The sequence below is a fragment of the Anomaloglossus baeobatrachus genome, chromosome 3, assembly GCF_048569485.1.
Source record: "Anomaloglossus baeobatrachus isolate aAnoBae1 chromosome 3, aAnoBae1.hap1, whole genome shotgun sequence".
In the NCBI taxonomy this organism is placed as follows: Eukaryota; Metazoa; Chordata; class Amphibia; order Anura; family Aromobatidae; genus Anomaloglossus; species Anomaloglossus baeobatrachus.
Genome location: NC_134355.1, coordinates 511,689,928 through 511,704,424, shown reverse-complemented (window position 1 = coordinate 511,704,424; position 14,497 = coordinate 511,689,928). Strand labels below are relative to the sequence as shown.

Genomic DNA, 14,497 nt, shown 5'->3' with positions numbered 1-14,497 from the left:
CCCATTCTACCAGAGCCGTAGGGGCGTCCTGGGCATTGCGGCACCAGGCTACGGCTCAGCAGGTGTGTCAGGCGGCTACCTGGTCGAGTCTGCACACTTTCACGAAACACTATCAGGTGCATGCCTATGCTTCGGCAGATGCCAGCCTAGGTAGGCGAGTCCTTCAGGCGGCGGTTGCCCACCTGTAAGAGGGGGCCGTTTTACGGCTCTTTTTATCGAGGTATTCTTTTACCCACCCAGGGACTGCTTTTGGACGTCCCAATTGTCTGGGTGTCCCAATGGAGCGACAAAGAAGAAGGGAATTTTGTTTACTTACCGTAAATTCCTTTTCTTCTAGCTCCTATTGGGAGACCCAGCACCCGCCCCTGTTCCCTTCGGGCTGTTGTTCTTTTGTGTACACATGTTGTTCATGTTGAATTGTTCTTTGGTTCATGGTTTCAGTTCTCTGAACATCCTTCGGATTGAGTTTACCTTAGACCAATTTATAAGTTTCCTCCTTCCTGCTTTGGCACCAAAACTGATGGGCCCGTGATGCACGGGAGGGTGTATAGGCAGAGGGGAGGGGTTACACTTTTTAAAGTGTAATACTTTGTGTGGCCTCCGGAGGCAGAAGCTATACACCCAATTGTCTGGGTCTCCCAATAGGAGCTAGAAGAAAAGGAATTTACGGTAAGTAAACAAAATTCCCTTCTTTTTTTTATCAAAACATAGTCTACGACGCCCCCTGGGTCACATGAGGCGTCTGTGCAAAATTTCTTGATTGTAAATGCGACGGTGCGGATTCCTTTAGCGAGCACACACACACACACACACTCAGCTTTATATATTAGATTTTGAGAACTATTGATTAAAATGTACTTTATTTGCGGGAAAACCCTTTTTAAGGCAAATACTAACTAAACTTTTCTTCACTCCAAGGCATAGCAAATGAATCCAAAAAGCTGTATGGGGTACAGTTCCACCCAGAAGTTGGCCTAACTGAGAATGGCAAAGTCATGTTGAAGAATTTCTTGTATGACGTTGCTGGGTGTAGCGGCACTTTTACCGTTCAGAATAGAGAGATTGAATGTATACGGGATATTAAGGAGAAAGTCGGATCATCAAAGGTCTTGGTGAGTAATCATGCACATTGCTTACTGTCAGATAGATGGCCGCATGTGATAGGTTTGTATTTGGGTTTGTATTCAGTGCAGTAGAAAGGTTTTGTTCTTCCCTTTCAGGTACTGTTAAGTGGAGGAGTGGATTCCACAGTCTGCACCGCTCTGCTGAACAAAGCCTTAAACCAAGATCAGGTTATCGCCGTTCATATAGACAATGGATTTATGCGGAAAAGAGAGAGTCAGTCTGTGGAGGAGGCACTGAAGAAGCTGGGAATCCAAGTGAAAGGTCGGTCTACTTGGGGTGGGACGTCTTCTTTTTTTATTTCTCATTTGTTCTCCTAAATTGTAGAATATTGTAAACTGTAATACCTTAATCAAGTACTAATATAGGGTAAGTACGTTAAGAAACTATTCTGTATAGGGGTTGTCTTTAAAAAAACAAAAAAAAAAAAAACTTAATTCACCTTTCAGATTATGCCACATGTTAAGTAAAGAGAACCAAACATCATCATTTTCCTATATAAGGTGCAGCCAGTGCAGTACTGGCACTATCAGGCACAGGCTGTACATACCATTAGTGGGCAGCTCGGATGTGTAGGCTGTGAAATCCAAGTTTACACACACATACACACACACCCGCCGTCTGTTCCTCCCTCCCTCTGGCTGTATGTAAATTTCTACTCATCTGTTACACGGCGTCTGAGTTAGCGCCTGCGCATAGCACTAATCTCCGGCGCCGTGTTTCTGAAGCCCACAGTATTATTCTGCATGAGAGGGCGGCGCATGCGCCCTTACTTCTGCAGATCTGTTGTGACCGCGGGAGCACGCCGGTGTCACAACAGGACTGGAGAACAGCTGATCTTACCGATTAGCTGCAGCAGACGATATCGTAGCAGTCGTCTGCTGCAGCTAATCGGGGTAAGATCAGTGCCAGTACTGCACTGGCTGCACCTTATACACGAAAATCCTGATGTTTGGTTCCCTTTAAGACATATACAACCAGCCAGGGTGGATCTGTACAACAGGCAGCTACTTCTCTCCAGCAGCTTACATGGGCACATTAGATCTTGTGAGACGAGATGGAAAGAACAGCAGAGGGCACCACAAGTATGTAACCTGAATATCTGGATACATCAGCATTTATTATTCTATAGATCTATTAAAAACTTGGATTTCATTTATAGTGAAATAACCTGAAAGTGTCTCATCAGGATTCACTATACCAACTGCATACAGTACTAGATTGCTTATACCCTATGGGGCTGGTGTACTTAGAAAAATCCATGTCAGAATGGCTGTCTTCCTGATGGGAAACTTAACATTTTAGGAGTCCAGCTCTAGTTGGACTCATAAAAAAAATAATTTAAAAAGCAAACAGTTGCTGCAAAAGACACTCTCCAATAAAGGCTATAGATAGAGGTTAGTGGAGGATCCGCTCACTTCTGGGGTAGTGCAATTACAGGCACATCCCTGATACAGGCTTTAAGGCTATGTGCCCACGCTGCGGAAAATGCGCGGAATTTGCCGCAGATTTTTCGCAGAAATTCCGCGGATTTTTCAACAATCTGCAGCACAGCTACTCCCCAGCCATTTCTATGGCATTTGGGAACTGCGTTTTTTTTTTTTTTGCGGATTTCCATGCGGAAAAATCAGCAGCATGGGAATTATTCCTGCGGACTTCTCCACAGGGTCCCATACACTTACCTGCCTTGATAGAAGGCAACAATGTCACTTTCTCCGTCCGGTGCACAGGAGCGCAGTCGATCCAGGTACAGGAAGGAAGAGGTGTGCGGGGCCTGCACGAGCTTCGGTCAAGTGAAAGCCGGAGCTAGTGCAGGCCCGCCCACCTCCAGCACAGTGCACCAGACGCTGACAGTGACCCGGACGCCGTAAAGCGAGCTGCTGCGTGATGGAGGTAAGTAATATGAACGCCCCAATCACTGCAGCACTTGTTCTGCATTGAGGATGCAGTGCCGAAGCCATGGTACTGTATCCTCAATGTAGAATGCCTGCACCATATCCGCAGGACATTCCGCTGTACATCCGCAGCATGGAAACAGACAAAAGTTATACTGCGGATTTCTGGGAGCACCTGCGGAATGTCCTGCGGATATAAGCGCAGGACACTGTTCCCGTGGGCACATAGCCTTACAATTGTGGTCTTTCAGCTGATTTTTCTTTTTTGAGTAATTGACAAACATTCCTCATGTTACACGTTTCGATGCCAAATTGATACCCTTTTCAGGCCAATTTGGGATCGAAACGCGTGGCTTGAATATCCTTCCAATAATTGAACTGTGTCTACGGCTTCTTTTCTTTAGAGGGTAATTATCAGCAGCACATGTGACCTGTGGTTGTTTCTTTTTTTTATTTTTAATAGAGAACAAAAATGTTCTTTTCTTTGTCGCTCCATTGGGAGACCCAGACAATTGGGTGTATAGCTATGCCTCCGGAGGCCACACAAAGTATTACACTAAAAGTGTAAAGCCCCTCCCCTTCTGCCTATACACCCCCCCGTGCTCACGGGCTCCTCAGTTTTTATGCTTTGTGCGAAGGAGGCAGACATCCACGCATAGCTCCACAGCTTAGTCAGCAGCAGCTGCTGACTAGGTCGGATGGAAGAAAAGAGGGCCCATAACAGGGCCCCCAGCATGCTCCCTTCTCACCCCACTTTGTCGGCGGTGTTGTTAAGGTTAAGGTACCCATTGGGGGTACGCAGGCAGGAGCCACATGCTGTTTTCCTTCCCCATCCCTTAATGGGCTCTGGGTGAAGTGGGATCCAGATCGGTCTCCAGGCACTAGGACCGTGCTCCCTCCGCAGCCCCTGGGAATCTGCTGGATAGGAGCCGGGTATCGTCAGGGACAAGGCCCTGCTACTGTGAGGTACTCTGTGTCCCCGTGGGGACAGCGCATGGAGCGCTGGTGCCACACACATTGCAGCACTGCTGGGTGTGTTAGTGCGCCGGGGACTATCGCGCATGGAGCGCTTGTGCCATACACTTTCCAGCACTGCTGGGTGTGTTAGTGCGCCGGGCATGGAGCGCTTGTGCCAGACACTTTCCAGCACTGCTGGGTGTGTTAGTGCGCCGGACATGGAGCGCATGTGCCAGACACTTTCCAGCACTGCTGGAGGTGTTAGTGCGCCGGGGGACTACCGCGCGGCCGCGCTTATTGCCGGCCGCGCTTATAACTTTAGTCCCCGGCTTCTGCGGCCTAGTGTCGTTTATTCCCGCCCACAGGCCTGCCAGTCAGGGGAAGGGCGGGACGCTGCACAGATCGTCAGCGCCGAGGGCTGGAGCATACATTTGTATCCTCCTCCCTAAAGGGCACTAGATTCCCGCACTTTTCTTGGGCACGCCCACGGTCCCCTCCTCCCCACAGAACGCCGGCAGCCATTCCTGTCAGCGATTCAGACGCTGGAGAGGAGAGACAACACAGGGAGACCCAGGCAGGGAATCTGGTGATCACACAACCGCTCTCAGCGGTCGGTAAGCAGCACCTCTGGTGCTGGCCCCACTGAGTACCGAAGTGTGTGTATATATATATATATATATAGGCTTATAGGCTATACATTTGCACTGTACGGTCGCTCTGTTGATTTTTGGCTATATACCCTCCTGGTTGTTCTCAGAGGAGACAACGTGTCATCTGCAAAAAGCAAGGGTGCCAAAGCACAGGCGTACTTTGCAACCTGTACCTCTTGTACAGCTGTACTACCGGCAGGTTCCACTGACCCTCATTGTGTGCAATGCTCGGCCCCTGTGGCACTTACTCAGCCGGAGCCTCTGCTACAGGTGGCCCAGGTGGAACCACCTGCTACCACTGTCCAGGTGACAGGGACGGAGTTTGCAGCCTTTGCTGACAAACTGTCTGAGAGTATGGATAAATGGTCTGCTAAAATACTGGAAGCATTGCAGTCCAGACCGGTGATTCAGGCCCCGGGCACTGTCCAATCCTTGACCCCTGGTCCCCCTCATTTGGAACAGCAAAATGCCCCTGGGGTAACCCATAGGTCACAGGGTGAGGTCTCTGACACGGACCGCAGTCCCAGGCCGCCCAAGCGGGGTCGCTGGGAAATTCCCTCCACTTCATCACACTGTTCAGGGTCCCAGCAGGGGGACTCTCTGGAAGATGAAGCGGAGGTAACAGATCAGGATTCTGATCCTGAAGCCGCTCTCAACCTAGATACACCTGAAGGTGACGCAGTAGTGAATGACCTTATAGCGACCATCAATCAGGTGTTGGATATTTCTCCCCCAGCTCCCCCAATTGAGGAGTCTGCTTCTCAGGAGAAATTCCGTTTCAGGTTTCCAAAGCGTACATTAAATATGTTTCTGGATCACTCTGACTTCAGAGAGGCAATCCAGAAAAACCGAGACTGTCCAGACAAGCGTTTTTCCAAGCGCCTTAAGGACACACGTTATCCCTTCCCCCCCGAGGTTGTTAAGGGCTGGACTCAGTGTCCTAAGGTGGATCCTCCAATCTCCAGACTGGCGGCTAGATCCATAGTTGCAGTGGAAGATGGGGCTTCACTCAAAGATGCCACTGACAGACAGATGGAACTATGGTTGAAATCCATCTATGAAGCTATAGGCGCGTCTTTTGCTCCAGCATTCGCAGCCGTATGGGCGCTCCAAGCTATCTCAGCTTGTCAGGCGCAGATTAATGCAGTAACACGTACATCTGCCCCGCAAGTGGTGTCCTTAACCAATCAGGCGTCGGCGTTTGCGTCCTACGCCATTAATGCTATCCTGGACTCGGCGAGCCGTACGGCGGTGGCATCCGCCAATTCGGTGGTACTCCGCAGGGCCATGTGGCTACGTGAATGGAAGGCAGACTCTGCTTCCAAAAAGTTCTTAACCGGTTTGCCATTGTCTGGCGACCGCTTGTTTGGTGAGCGATTGGATGAAATCATTAAACAATCCAAGGGAAAGGATTCATCCTTACCCCAGTCCAAACCAAACAGACCTCAACCACGGAAGGTACAATCGAGGTTTCGGTCCTTTCGGACCGCGGGCAGGTCTCAATTTTCCTCGTCCAAAAGGCCTCAGAAAGGTCAGAGGAACTCCGATGCATGGCGGTCTAAGTCACGTCCTAAAAAGACCGCCGGAGGAACCGCTCCCAAAGCGGCCTCCTCATGACTTTCGGCCTCCTCAAACCGCATCCTCGGTCGGTGGCAGGCTCTCCCGCTTTTGCGACACCTGGCTGCCACAAGTAAAAGACCGATGGGTGAGAGACATTCTATCTCACGGTTACAGGATAGAGTTCAGCTCTCGTCCTCCGATACGTTTCTTCAGAACATCTCCGCCCCCCGACAGAGCCGAGGCTCTTATGCAGGCGGTGGGCACCCTGAAGGCGGAAGGAGTGGTGATCCCTGTTCCTCTTCAGCAACGGGGTCACGGTTTTTACTCCAACTTGTTCGTGGTGCCAAAAAAGGACGGATCCTTCCGTCCCGTTCTGGACCTAAAACTGCTCAACAAGCATGTGAAAACCAGGCGGTTCCGGATGGAATCGCTCCGCTCCGTCATCGCCTCAATGTCCCAAGGAGATTTCCTGGCATCAATAGACATCAAAGATGCTTATCTCCACGTACCGATTGCACCAGAGCATCAGCGTTTCCTGCGCTTCGCCATAGGGGACGAACACCTTCAGTTCGTGGCACTGCCTTTTGGCCTGGCGACAGCCCCACGGGTCTTCACCAAGGTCATGGCAACAGTGGTGGCAATCCTACACTCTCAGGGACACTCGGTGATCCCTTACTTAGACGATCTGCTTGTCAAGGCACCCTCTCAAGGGGCATGCCAACACAGCCTGAACATTGCTCTGGAAACTCTCCAGAGTTTCGGGTGGATCATCAATTTTCCAAAGTCAAATCTGACACCGGCCCAATCACTGACATATCTTGGCATGGAGTTTCATACTCTCTCAGCGATAGTGAAGCTTCCGCTGAACAAACAGCGTTCACTACAGACAGGGGTGCAATCTCTCCTTCATGGTCAGTCACACCCCCTGAGGCGCCTCATGCACTTCCTAGGGAAGATGGTGGCAGCAATGGAGGCAGTTCCTTTTGCGCAGTTTCATCTGCGCCCACTTCAATGGGACATTCTCCGCAAATGGGACAGGAAGTCGACGTCCCTCGACAGGAACGTCTCCCTTTCTCGGGCAGCCAAAGCTTCCCTTCAGTGGTGGCTCATCCCCACTTCTCTGCCGAAGGGGAAATCCTTCCTGCCCCCATCCTGGGCGGTGGTCACGACGGACGCGAGCCTGTCAGGGTGGGGAGCGGTCTTTCTCCACCACAGGGCTCAGGGGACTTGGACTCAGACAGAGTCCTCCCTTCAGATCAATGTTCTAGAGATAAGGGCAGTGTATCTTGCCCTAAAGGCGTTCCAGCCGTGGCTGCAAGGCAAGCAGATCCGAATTCAGTCGGACAACTCCACAGCGGTGGCATACATCAACCACCAAGGCGGGACACGCAGTCGGCAAGCCTTCCAGGAAGTTCGGCGGATTCTGCTGTGGGTGGAAGCCACAGCCTCCACCATATCCGCAGTTCACATCCCGGGCGTAGAAAACTGGGAAGCAGACTTTCTCAGTCGCCAAGGCATGGACGCAGGGGAATGGTCCCTTCACCCGGACGTGTTTCAGGAGATCTGTTGCCGCTGGGGAATGCCGGACGTCGACCTAATGGCGTCCCGGCACAACAACAAGGTCCCGACATTCATGGCACGGTCTCAAGATCACAGAGCTCTGGCGGCAGACGCCTTAGTTCAGGATTGGTCGCAGTTTCAACTCCCTTATGTGTTCTCTCCTCTGGCACTGTTGCCCAGAGTGTTACGCAAGATCAGGGCCGACTGCCGCCGCGCCATCCTCGTCGCTCCAGACTGGCCGAGGAGGTCGTGGTACCCGGATCTGTGGCATCTCACGGTCGGCCAACCGTGGGCACTACCAGACCGACCAGACTTGCTGTCTCAAGGGCCGTTTTTCCATCTGAATTCTGCGGCCCTCAACCTGACTGTGTGGCCATTGAGTCCTGAATCCTAGCGTCTTCAGGATTATCTCAAGAGGTCATTGCCACTATGAGACAGGCTAGGAAACCAACGTCAGCCAAGATCTACCACAGGACGTGGAGGATATTCTTATCTTGGTGCTCTGATCAGGGTTTTTCTCCCTGGCCATTTGCCTTGCCCACTTTTCTGTCCTTCCTTCAATCCGGACTGGAAAAGGGTTTGTCGCTCGGCTCCCTTAAGGGACAAGTCTCTGCGCTCTGTCTTTTTTCAGAAGCGCCTAGCCAGACTTCCACAGGTACGCACGTTCCTGCAGGGGGTTTGTCACATCGTCCCTCCTTACAAGCGTCCGTTAGAACCCTGGGATCTGAACAGGGTGCTGATGGTTCTTCAGAAACCACCGTTCGAGCCAATGAGGGATATCTCTCTCTCACGCCTTTCGCAGAAGGTGGTTTTCCTAGTAGCAGTCACTTCACTTCGGAGAGTGTCTGAGCTAGCAGCACTGTCATGCAAAGCCCCCTTCCTGGTGTTTCACCAGGACAAGGTGGTTCTGCGTCCGGTTCCGGACTTTCTCCCTAAGGTGGTATCCCCCTTTCATCTCAATCAGGATATCTACTTACCCTCTTTTTGTCCTCATCCAGTTCACCAATGTGAAAAGGATTTGCACTTGTTAGATCTGGTGAGAGCACTCAGATTCTACATTTCTCGTACGGCGCCTCTGCGCCGCTCGGATGCACTCTTTGTCCTTGTCGCTGGCCAGCGTAAAGGGACACAAGCTTCCAAATCAACCCTGGCTCGGTGGATCAAGGAACCAATTCTCGAGGCTTATCGTTCCTCGGGGCTTCCGGTTCCCTCAGGGCTGAAGGCCCATTCTACCAGGGCCGTGGGAGCGTCCTGGGCTTTGCGGCACCAGGCTACGGCTCAGCAGGTGTGTCAGGCGGCTACCTGGTCGAGCCTGCACACTTTCACGAAACACTATCAGGTGCATACCTATGCTTCGGCAGATGCCAGCCTAGGTAGGCGAGTCCTTCAGGCGGCGGTTGCCCACCTGTAGGACGGAGCCGGTTGCGGCTCTATTATGAGGTATTATTTACCCACCCAGGGACTGCTTTTGGACGTCCCAATTGTCTGGGTCTCCCAATGGAGCGACAAAGAAGAAGGGAATTTTGTTTACTTACCGTAAATTCCTTTTCTTCTAGCTCCAATTGGGAGACCCAGCACCCGCCCCTGTTTTTTGTGTACACATGTTGTTCATGTTGAATGGTTTCAGTTCTCCGATATTCCTTCGGATTGAATTTACTTTAAACCAATTTATAATTTTTTCCTCCTTCTTGCTTTTGCACCAAAACTGAGGAGCCCGTGAGCACGGGGGGTGTATAGGCAGAAGGGGAGGGGCTTTACACTTTTAGATGTAATACTTTGTGTGGCCTCCGGAGGCATAGCTATACACCCAATTGTCTGGGTCTCCCAATTGGAGCTAGAAGAAAAGGAATTTACGGTAAGTAAACAAAATTCCCTTCGTTGCCCTTCTTCTGGCTTTTTACCTTAGTGATGTGAACAGTTTGCCCGATATGCCAGCTATCTGCAATATGTGGCATCCGATTTAAAGGCTTTACAATTAATTCAGTGTTACTACCGGTTTCCAACAGGAAAACTGCTCAGTTCTTGATCCCCCTTTCTAATATCCTCTTTATCATGTACAAGTAACTTAAGTGATCAAATTTTTAGATTACAAATTAATGATTAAAAAAAATTGAAATTGAACATCAAGGTCCAAATCAGCGCATTTTTCCATGTTGTGCTGTGTAAGATTTTCCCTTTGTTTGAAACTCTGAGGGTATGTGCCCACGATCAGGACTCGCTGTGTTCAGAACCGGCGGGGCCGCATGTCTCCTCCGCAGGAGACCGCAGCTGACTGTACCCACAATCAGAGTTCAGTGCGCTGCGGTCTCGCGCTTGTGTTCTCCCTACGTAGGACGCATGTGAATCCGCAGCAAACAATTGACATGGCGTGGTCTGGAAAGCCGCTCTGCAGGTCAGTGTTTGCTGCGGAAAACAGAAGCATAGTGGGCATGGGATTTGTAGAAATTCATTCACTATGCTTTTACTGTACACCGCAGCGTTTTGGACGCAGTTGAGGTAGGCTGTGTCCAAAACACTGCAAATACTGATCATGGGCACGCACCCTGAAAGTTTAAGTTTCAGCCCCCATGGAAGTGGTAATTAGTGATGAGCGAACCTGAGGTTCGGCTTTCGAACTGAACACCAAATTTAAAAATAAAGGTTCAGGTTCAGAGTTTGAATGCTTTACATGCGTACAAAGCTGTGCTCGGGTACGCTCGGTGCTCAGCCCAGTGCGAGCCACTTGCAGTATGTGAACGGCGCACACTGGGGGTAACAGCGTGATCGAATATAGTGTGCACCAAAAAAAAAATAAAAAAATTAAAAGTTTGAAAAAGAACACCCACCATTCCTAGGAAGTGATCCTCTTATGGCCGGCTGTATGTGGGAGGAAACTCAAACTGCCAATCAGTGACTTGGTCCGGGGTTCGGAACAAGCTCGAGGCTGTGGAGCTAGGCTCATTTGCTGCCGGCAAACAGAACCTCGACGGAACCACTCATATCTAGTGGTAACGCCTACCTCAGTTGGCTGTCACCCACTCATTGTAATGTTTTATGATAAATTTTTCCAGGCTAAGCTCATTACACATTCATCTAGCCGGCTGATTAAGAGCTATTGGGTCAGACCAATCCCTAGCCTGGGTCTTTATGTCCATTGTATAACACAATCGATCATTGATCTCTGTGTTCTCCATAGTCGTGAATGCAGCACACTCTTTTTACAATGGTACAACAACGTTGCCAATATCTGAGGAGGACAGGACTCCACGTAAAAGAATCAGCAAGACCCTTAACATGACGACAAATCCAGAGGAGAAGAGGAAAATTATTGGGGACACCTTTGTAAAGGTGAGCATGTGCTGGTGGCCTATAGATCAGTGTAGACTAGACACTGGCAGACAGTGAGTCTGTAATCTGAATGTCAGCTTTACGTCGTCATGTATTTAACATACAGATGCTACTTTGCTTCTAGATTGCCAATGAAGTTATTGGTGAAATGAACCTTAACCCTGATGAAGTTTTCCTTGCACAAGGCACATTGCGACCAGATCTGATTGAAAGTGCGTCTCTCATTGCCAGCGTTAAAGCTGAAGTCATTAAAACTCATCACAATGACACAGAACTCATCAGGAAGCTGCGAGAAGAGGTAATGTCTGCGGACCTGGAAATGTCACATTAGTGTTAGGCGAATAGTGAGGCTCCTTGTGTAGAGGTGGCATAGATTACCCTGTTTCCCCGAAAATAAGACACGGTCTTATATTTTCTTTTGCCCCGAAAAACGTACTAGGCCTTATTTTTAGGGGGTGTCTTACTCTCAAGGAGACATGGTTGTGGGTAAGTTTACCGCCCACAAAAAGCAGACCAACCCCCCCCCCTTCTTCCCAGGATCATCATACTTACCAGCCCAGATTCCACATCATTCCTGCCTGTGATCTCTGTGCTGCATGCCGTCCTCCCCTGCCTGACACACAGACATCAGGTACACACACCTCAGATTCCACATCATTCCTCCCTGTGATCTCCGGTGGGCGCTCCCAGCAGCTGTGCTACATGCCGTCCTCCTCTGCCTCTGGCCGACACTCACACATCAGAACACACACTCACGAAATCACACGTATCGGTACAATCGTGCACACACTTACAACATCCGGAGATACCACGTGCTTTCGGCCATGTGATACAGGTTCTGGAAGCTCACTGCACAGTGCAGGGCGTCACAGGTCCTTACGCGTGCCGAGAAGCAAGTGATATCGCTGGATGTGGTGAGTGTGTGGATGCGATCTGTAGTGTGATTGTGTGTGTGTGTGCGCGTTCCCGTGTGTGTGATCTGATGTGTGTGCAGTCCACCGCAGGACCTTGATGTGCTCCCCTGCTGCCTCTCAGCGTCTGGTGAGTATGATCTGGGGGTCTTCTCTCTTCTTTCTTCTTTCTTTGTGGTATCCGCTTTCTATAATGAAGTGTCCTGCAGTATCTTTAACTTTTTTACCACTGCATGGGCACTTCATTATTGAATCGCGACTAGGTCTTATTTTTGGGGGATGTCTTTTATTTAAGCCTCCCTGAAAACTCCTGCTAGATCTTATTTTTGGGGAAGCACGGTAGTATTACCCACTTATTAATCTGTGCCTATAGAACTGATTTCATTTAAAGAGAGGCACTTTACCTTCTTTTCTTTGTCGCTCCTAATTGGGAGACCCAGACAATTGGGTGTATAGCTACTGCCTCCGGAGGCCACACAAAGTACTACACTTAAAAGTGTAAGGCCCCTCCCCTTCTGGCTATACACCCCCCCGTGGGATCACGGGCTCCTCAGTTTTTATGCTTTGTGCGAAGGAGGCCAGACATCCACGCATAGCTCCACTGTTTAGTCAGCAGCAGCTGCTGACTATGTCGGATGGAAGAAAAGAGGGCCCATACGAGGGCCCCCAGCATGCTCCCTTCTCACCCCACTTTCTGTCGGCGGTGTTTGTTAAGGTTGAGGTACCCATTGCGGGTACGGAGGCTGGAGCCCACATGCTGATTCCTTCCCCATCCCCATTAGGGCTCTGGGTGAAGTGGGACTTTACCGGTCTCCGGGCACTGAGGCCGTGCTCCATCCACAGCCCCTGGAGGATCTGCTGGATACGGAGTGGAGTTTCCTCAGGGACAGGACCCTGCTCCATCAAGGTACTCCGTGTCCCCGTGCTTATCGCACGCACACTGCAGCATTGCTGGGTGTGTTAGTGCGCCGGGGTAAACAGCGCTGCTGCGCTTGTGCCGTTACTCACTACAGCTCTGCTGAGTGAGGTGCCTTAGTACGATCGGCCGATCCGGCCGCGGGGGTCAGTTTTTACTGCGTCGCGGCTGGGATTTGTGGTGCGCCGGGGACTTCCGCGCTGGCCGTGCATATATGACGGCCGCGCTAGATTACTACAGTCCCCGGCTTTTGCGGCCTAGTTCGTATCGTTCCCGCCCCCAGACCTGCCAGTCAGGAGGAGGGCGGGACGCTGTACAGACCAGCAGCGCTAAGAGCTGGAGTCTGTTTTACATACTCCAGCCCTCACACTAGGCACAGTGGGACGCAGTTTCCCGCACTTTTGTTTGTGACGCCCACGGTCCGCCCCTCTTCACAGGACGCCGGCAGCCATTCCTGCCTGCACGCTGAGCTGCAGAGGGGAGACGGGGAGACTCAGACAAGGGATTCTACGACCTCACACCCGCTTTTCAGCGGGCGGTAAGCAGCCCTCAAGGGCTCTCCCCCACTTTTGCCATAGTGTACTTTGTATTTTGTGCTGGCAATACTTTGCACTGTACAGTCGCTGGTGATTTTCTGCTATATACCCTCCTTAGATTTCTCAAGGAGACAACAGCATGTCGTCCGCAAAAAGCAAAAGTGCCAAGGCACGGACTTTATATGCTGCTTGTACCGCATGTGGGGCTACTCTACCGGCAGGTTCCACTGACCCCCATTGTGTGCAGTGCTCGGCCCCTGTGGCAATTGCTCAGCCGGGGCCGCTGCTAGAGGTGACCCAGGGAGAACCACCTGTGAATGCTGTCCAGGTGACAGGGACGGAGTTTGCAGCTTTTGCTGACAGATTGTCTATGACTATGTCTAAAATTCTTGAAACATTGCAGTCTAGACCAGTAACTCAGACCATGGGCACTGTTGATTCATTGCCACTTTGTCCCCCTCAGCTGGACCACTTCCTAGCTCCGGGGGTGTCACATGCACCCCAGGGTGACGGCTCTGACTCGGACGACAGTCCCAGACAACCTAAGCGGGCTCGCTATGAGCGACCCTCAACTTCATCACACTGGTCAGGGTCCCAGCGGGACGACTCTCTGTGTGATGAGGCGGATGTAACTGATCAGGAGTCTGATGCTGGGGCCGCTCTCAATCTAGATACCCCGGATGGTGACGCCATAGTGAATGATCTTATAGCGTCCATCAATAAGATGTTAGATATTTCTCCACCAGCTCCTCCTGCGGAGGAGGCAGCTTCACAGCAGGAGAAATTCCATTTCAGGTATCCCAAGCGTAAATTAAGCACTTTTCTGGACCACTCTGACTTTAGAGACGCAATCCAGAAACACCACGCTTATCCAGATAAGCGTTTTTCCAAACGGCTTAAAGATACACGCTATCCTTTTCCCCCTGACGTGGTCAAGGGATGGACACAGTGTCCCAAGGTGGACCCTCCAATCTCCAGGCTTGCAGCCAGATCTCTAGTTGCAGTGGAAGATGGGGCGGCACTTAAAGATGCCACTGACAGACAGATGGAGCTCTGGTTAAAA

General features: G+C 50.8%; 1 protein-coding gene across 1 annotated transcript in view; it reads left to right on the top strand.

The window, feature by feature from the left end:
- Positions 1-14,497, top strand: part of GMPS (guanine monophosphate synthase) — a 102,717-nt gene that overhangs the window by 48,909 nt on the left and 39,311 nt on the right. Inside the window, exons 6-9 of the mRNA XM_075340712.1 lie at positions 919-1,112; positions 1,221-1,386; positions 10,920-11,071; positions 11,196-11,369. Of these exons, the coding sequence (XP_075196827.1) occupies positions 919-1,112; positions 1,221-1,386; positions 10,920-11,071; positions 11,196-11,369 (686 nt within the window). The remainder of the gene's footprint in view (positions 1-918; positions 1,113-1,220; positions 1,387-10,919; positions 11,072-11,195; positions 11,370-14,497) is intronic.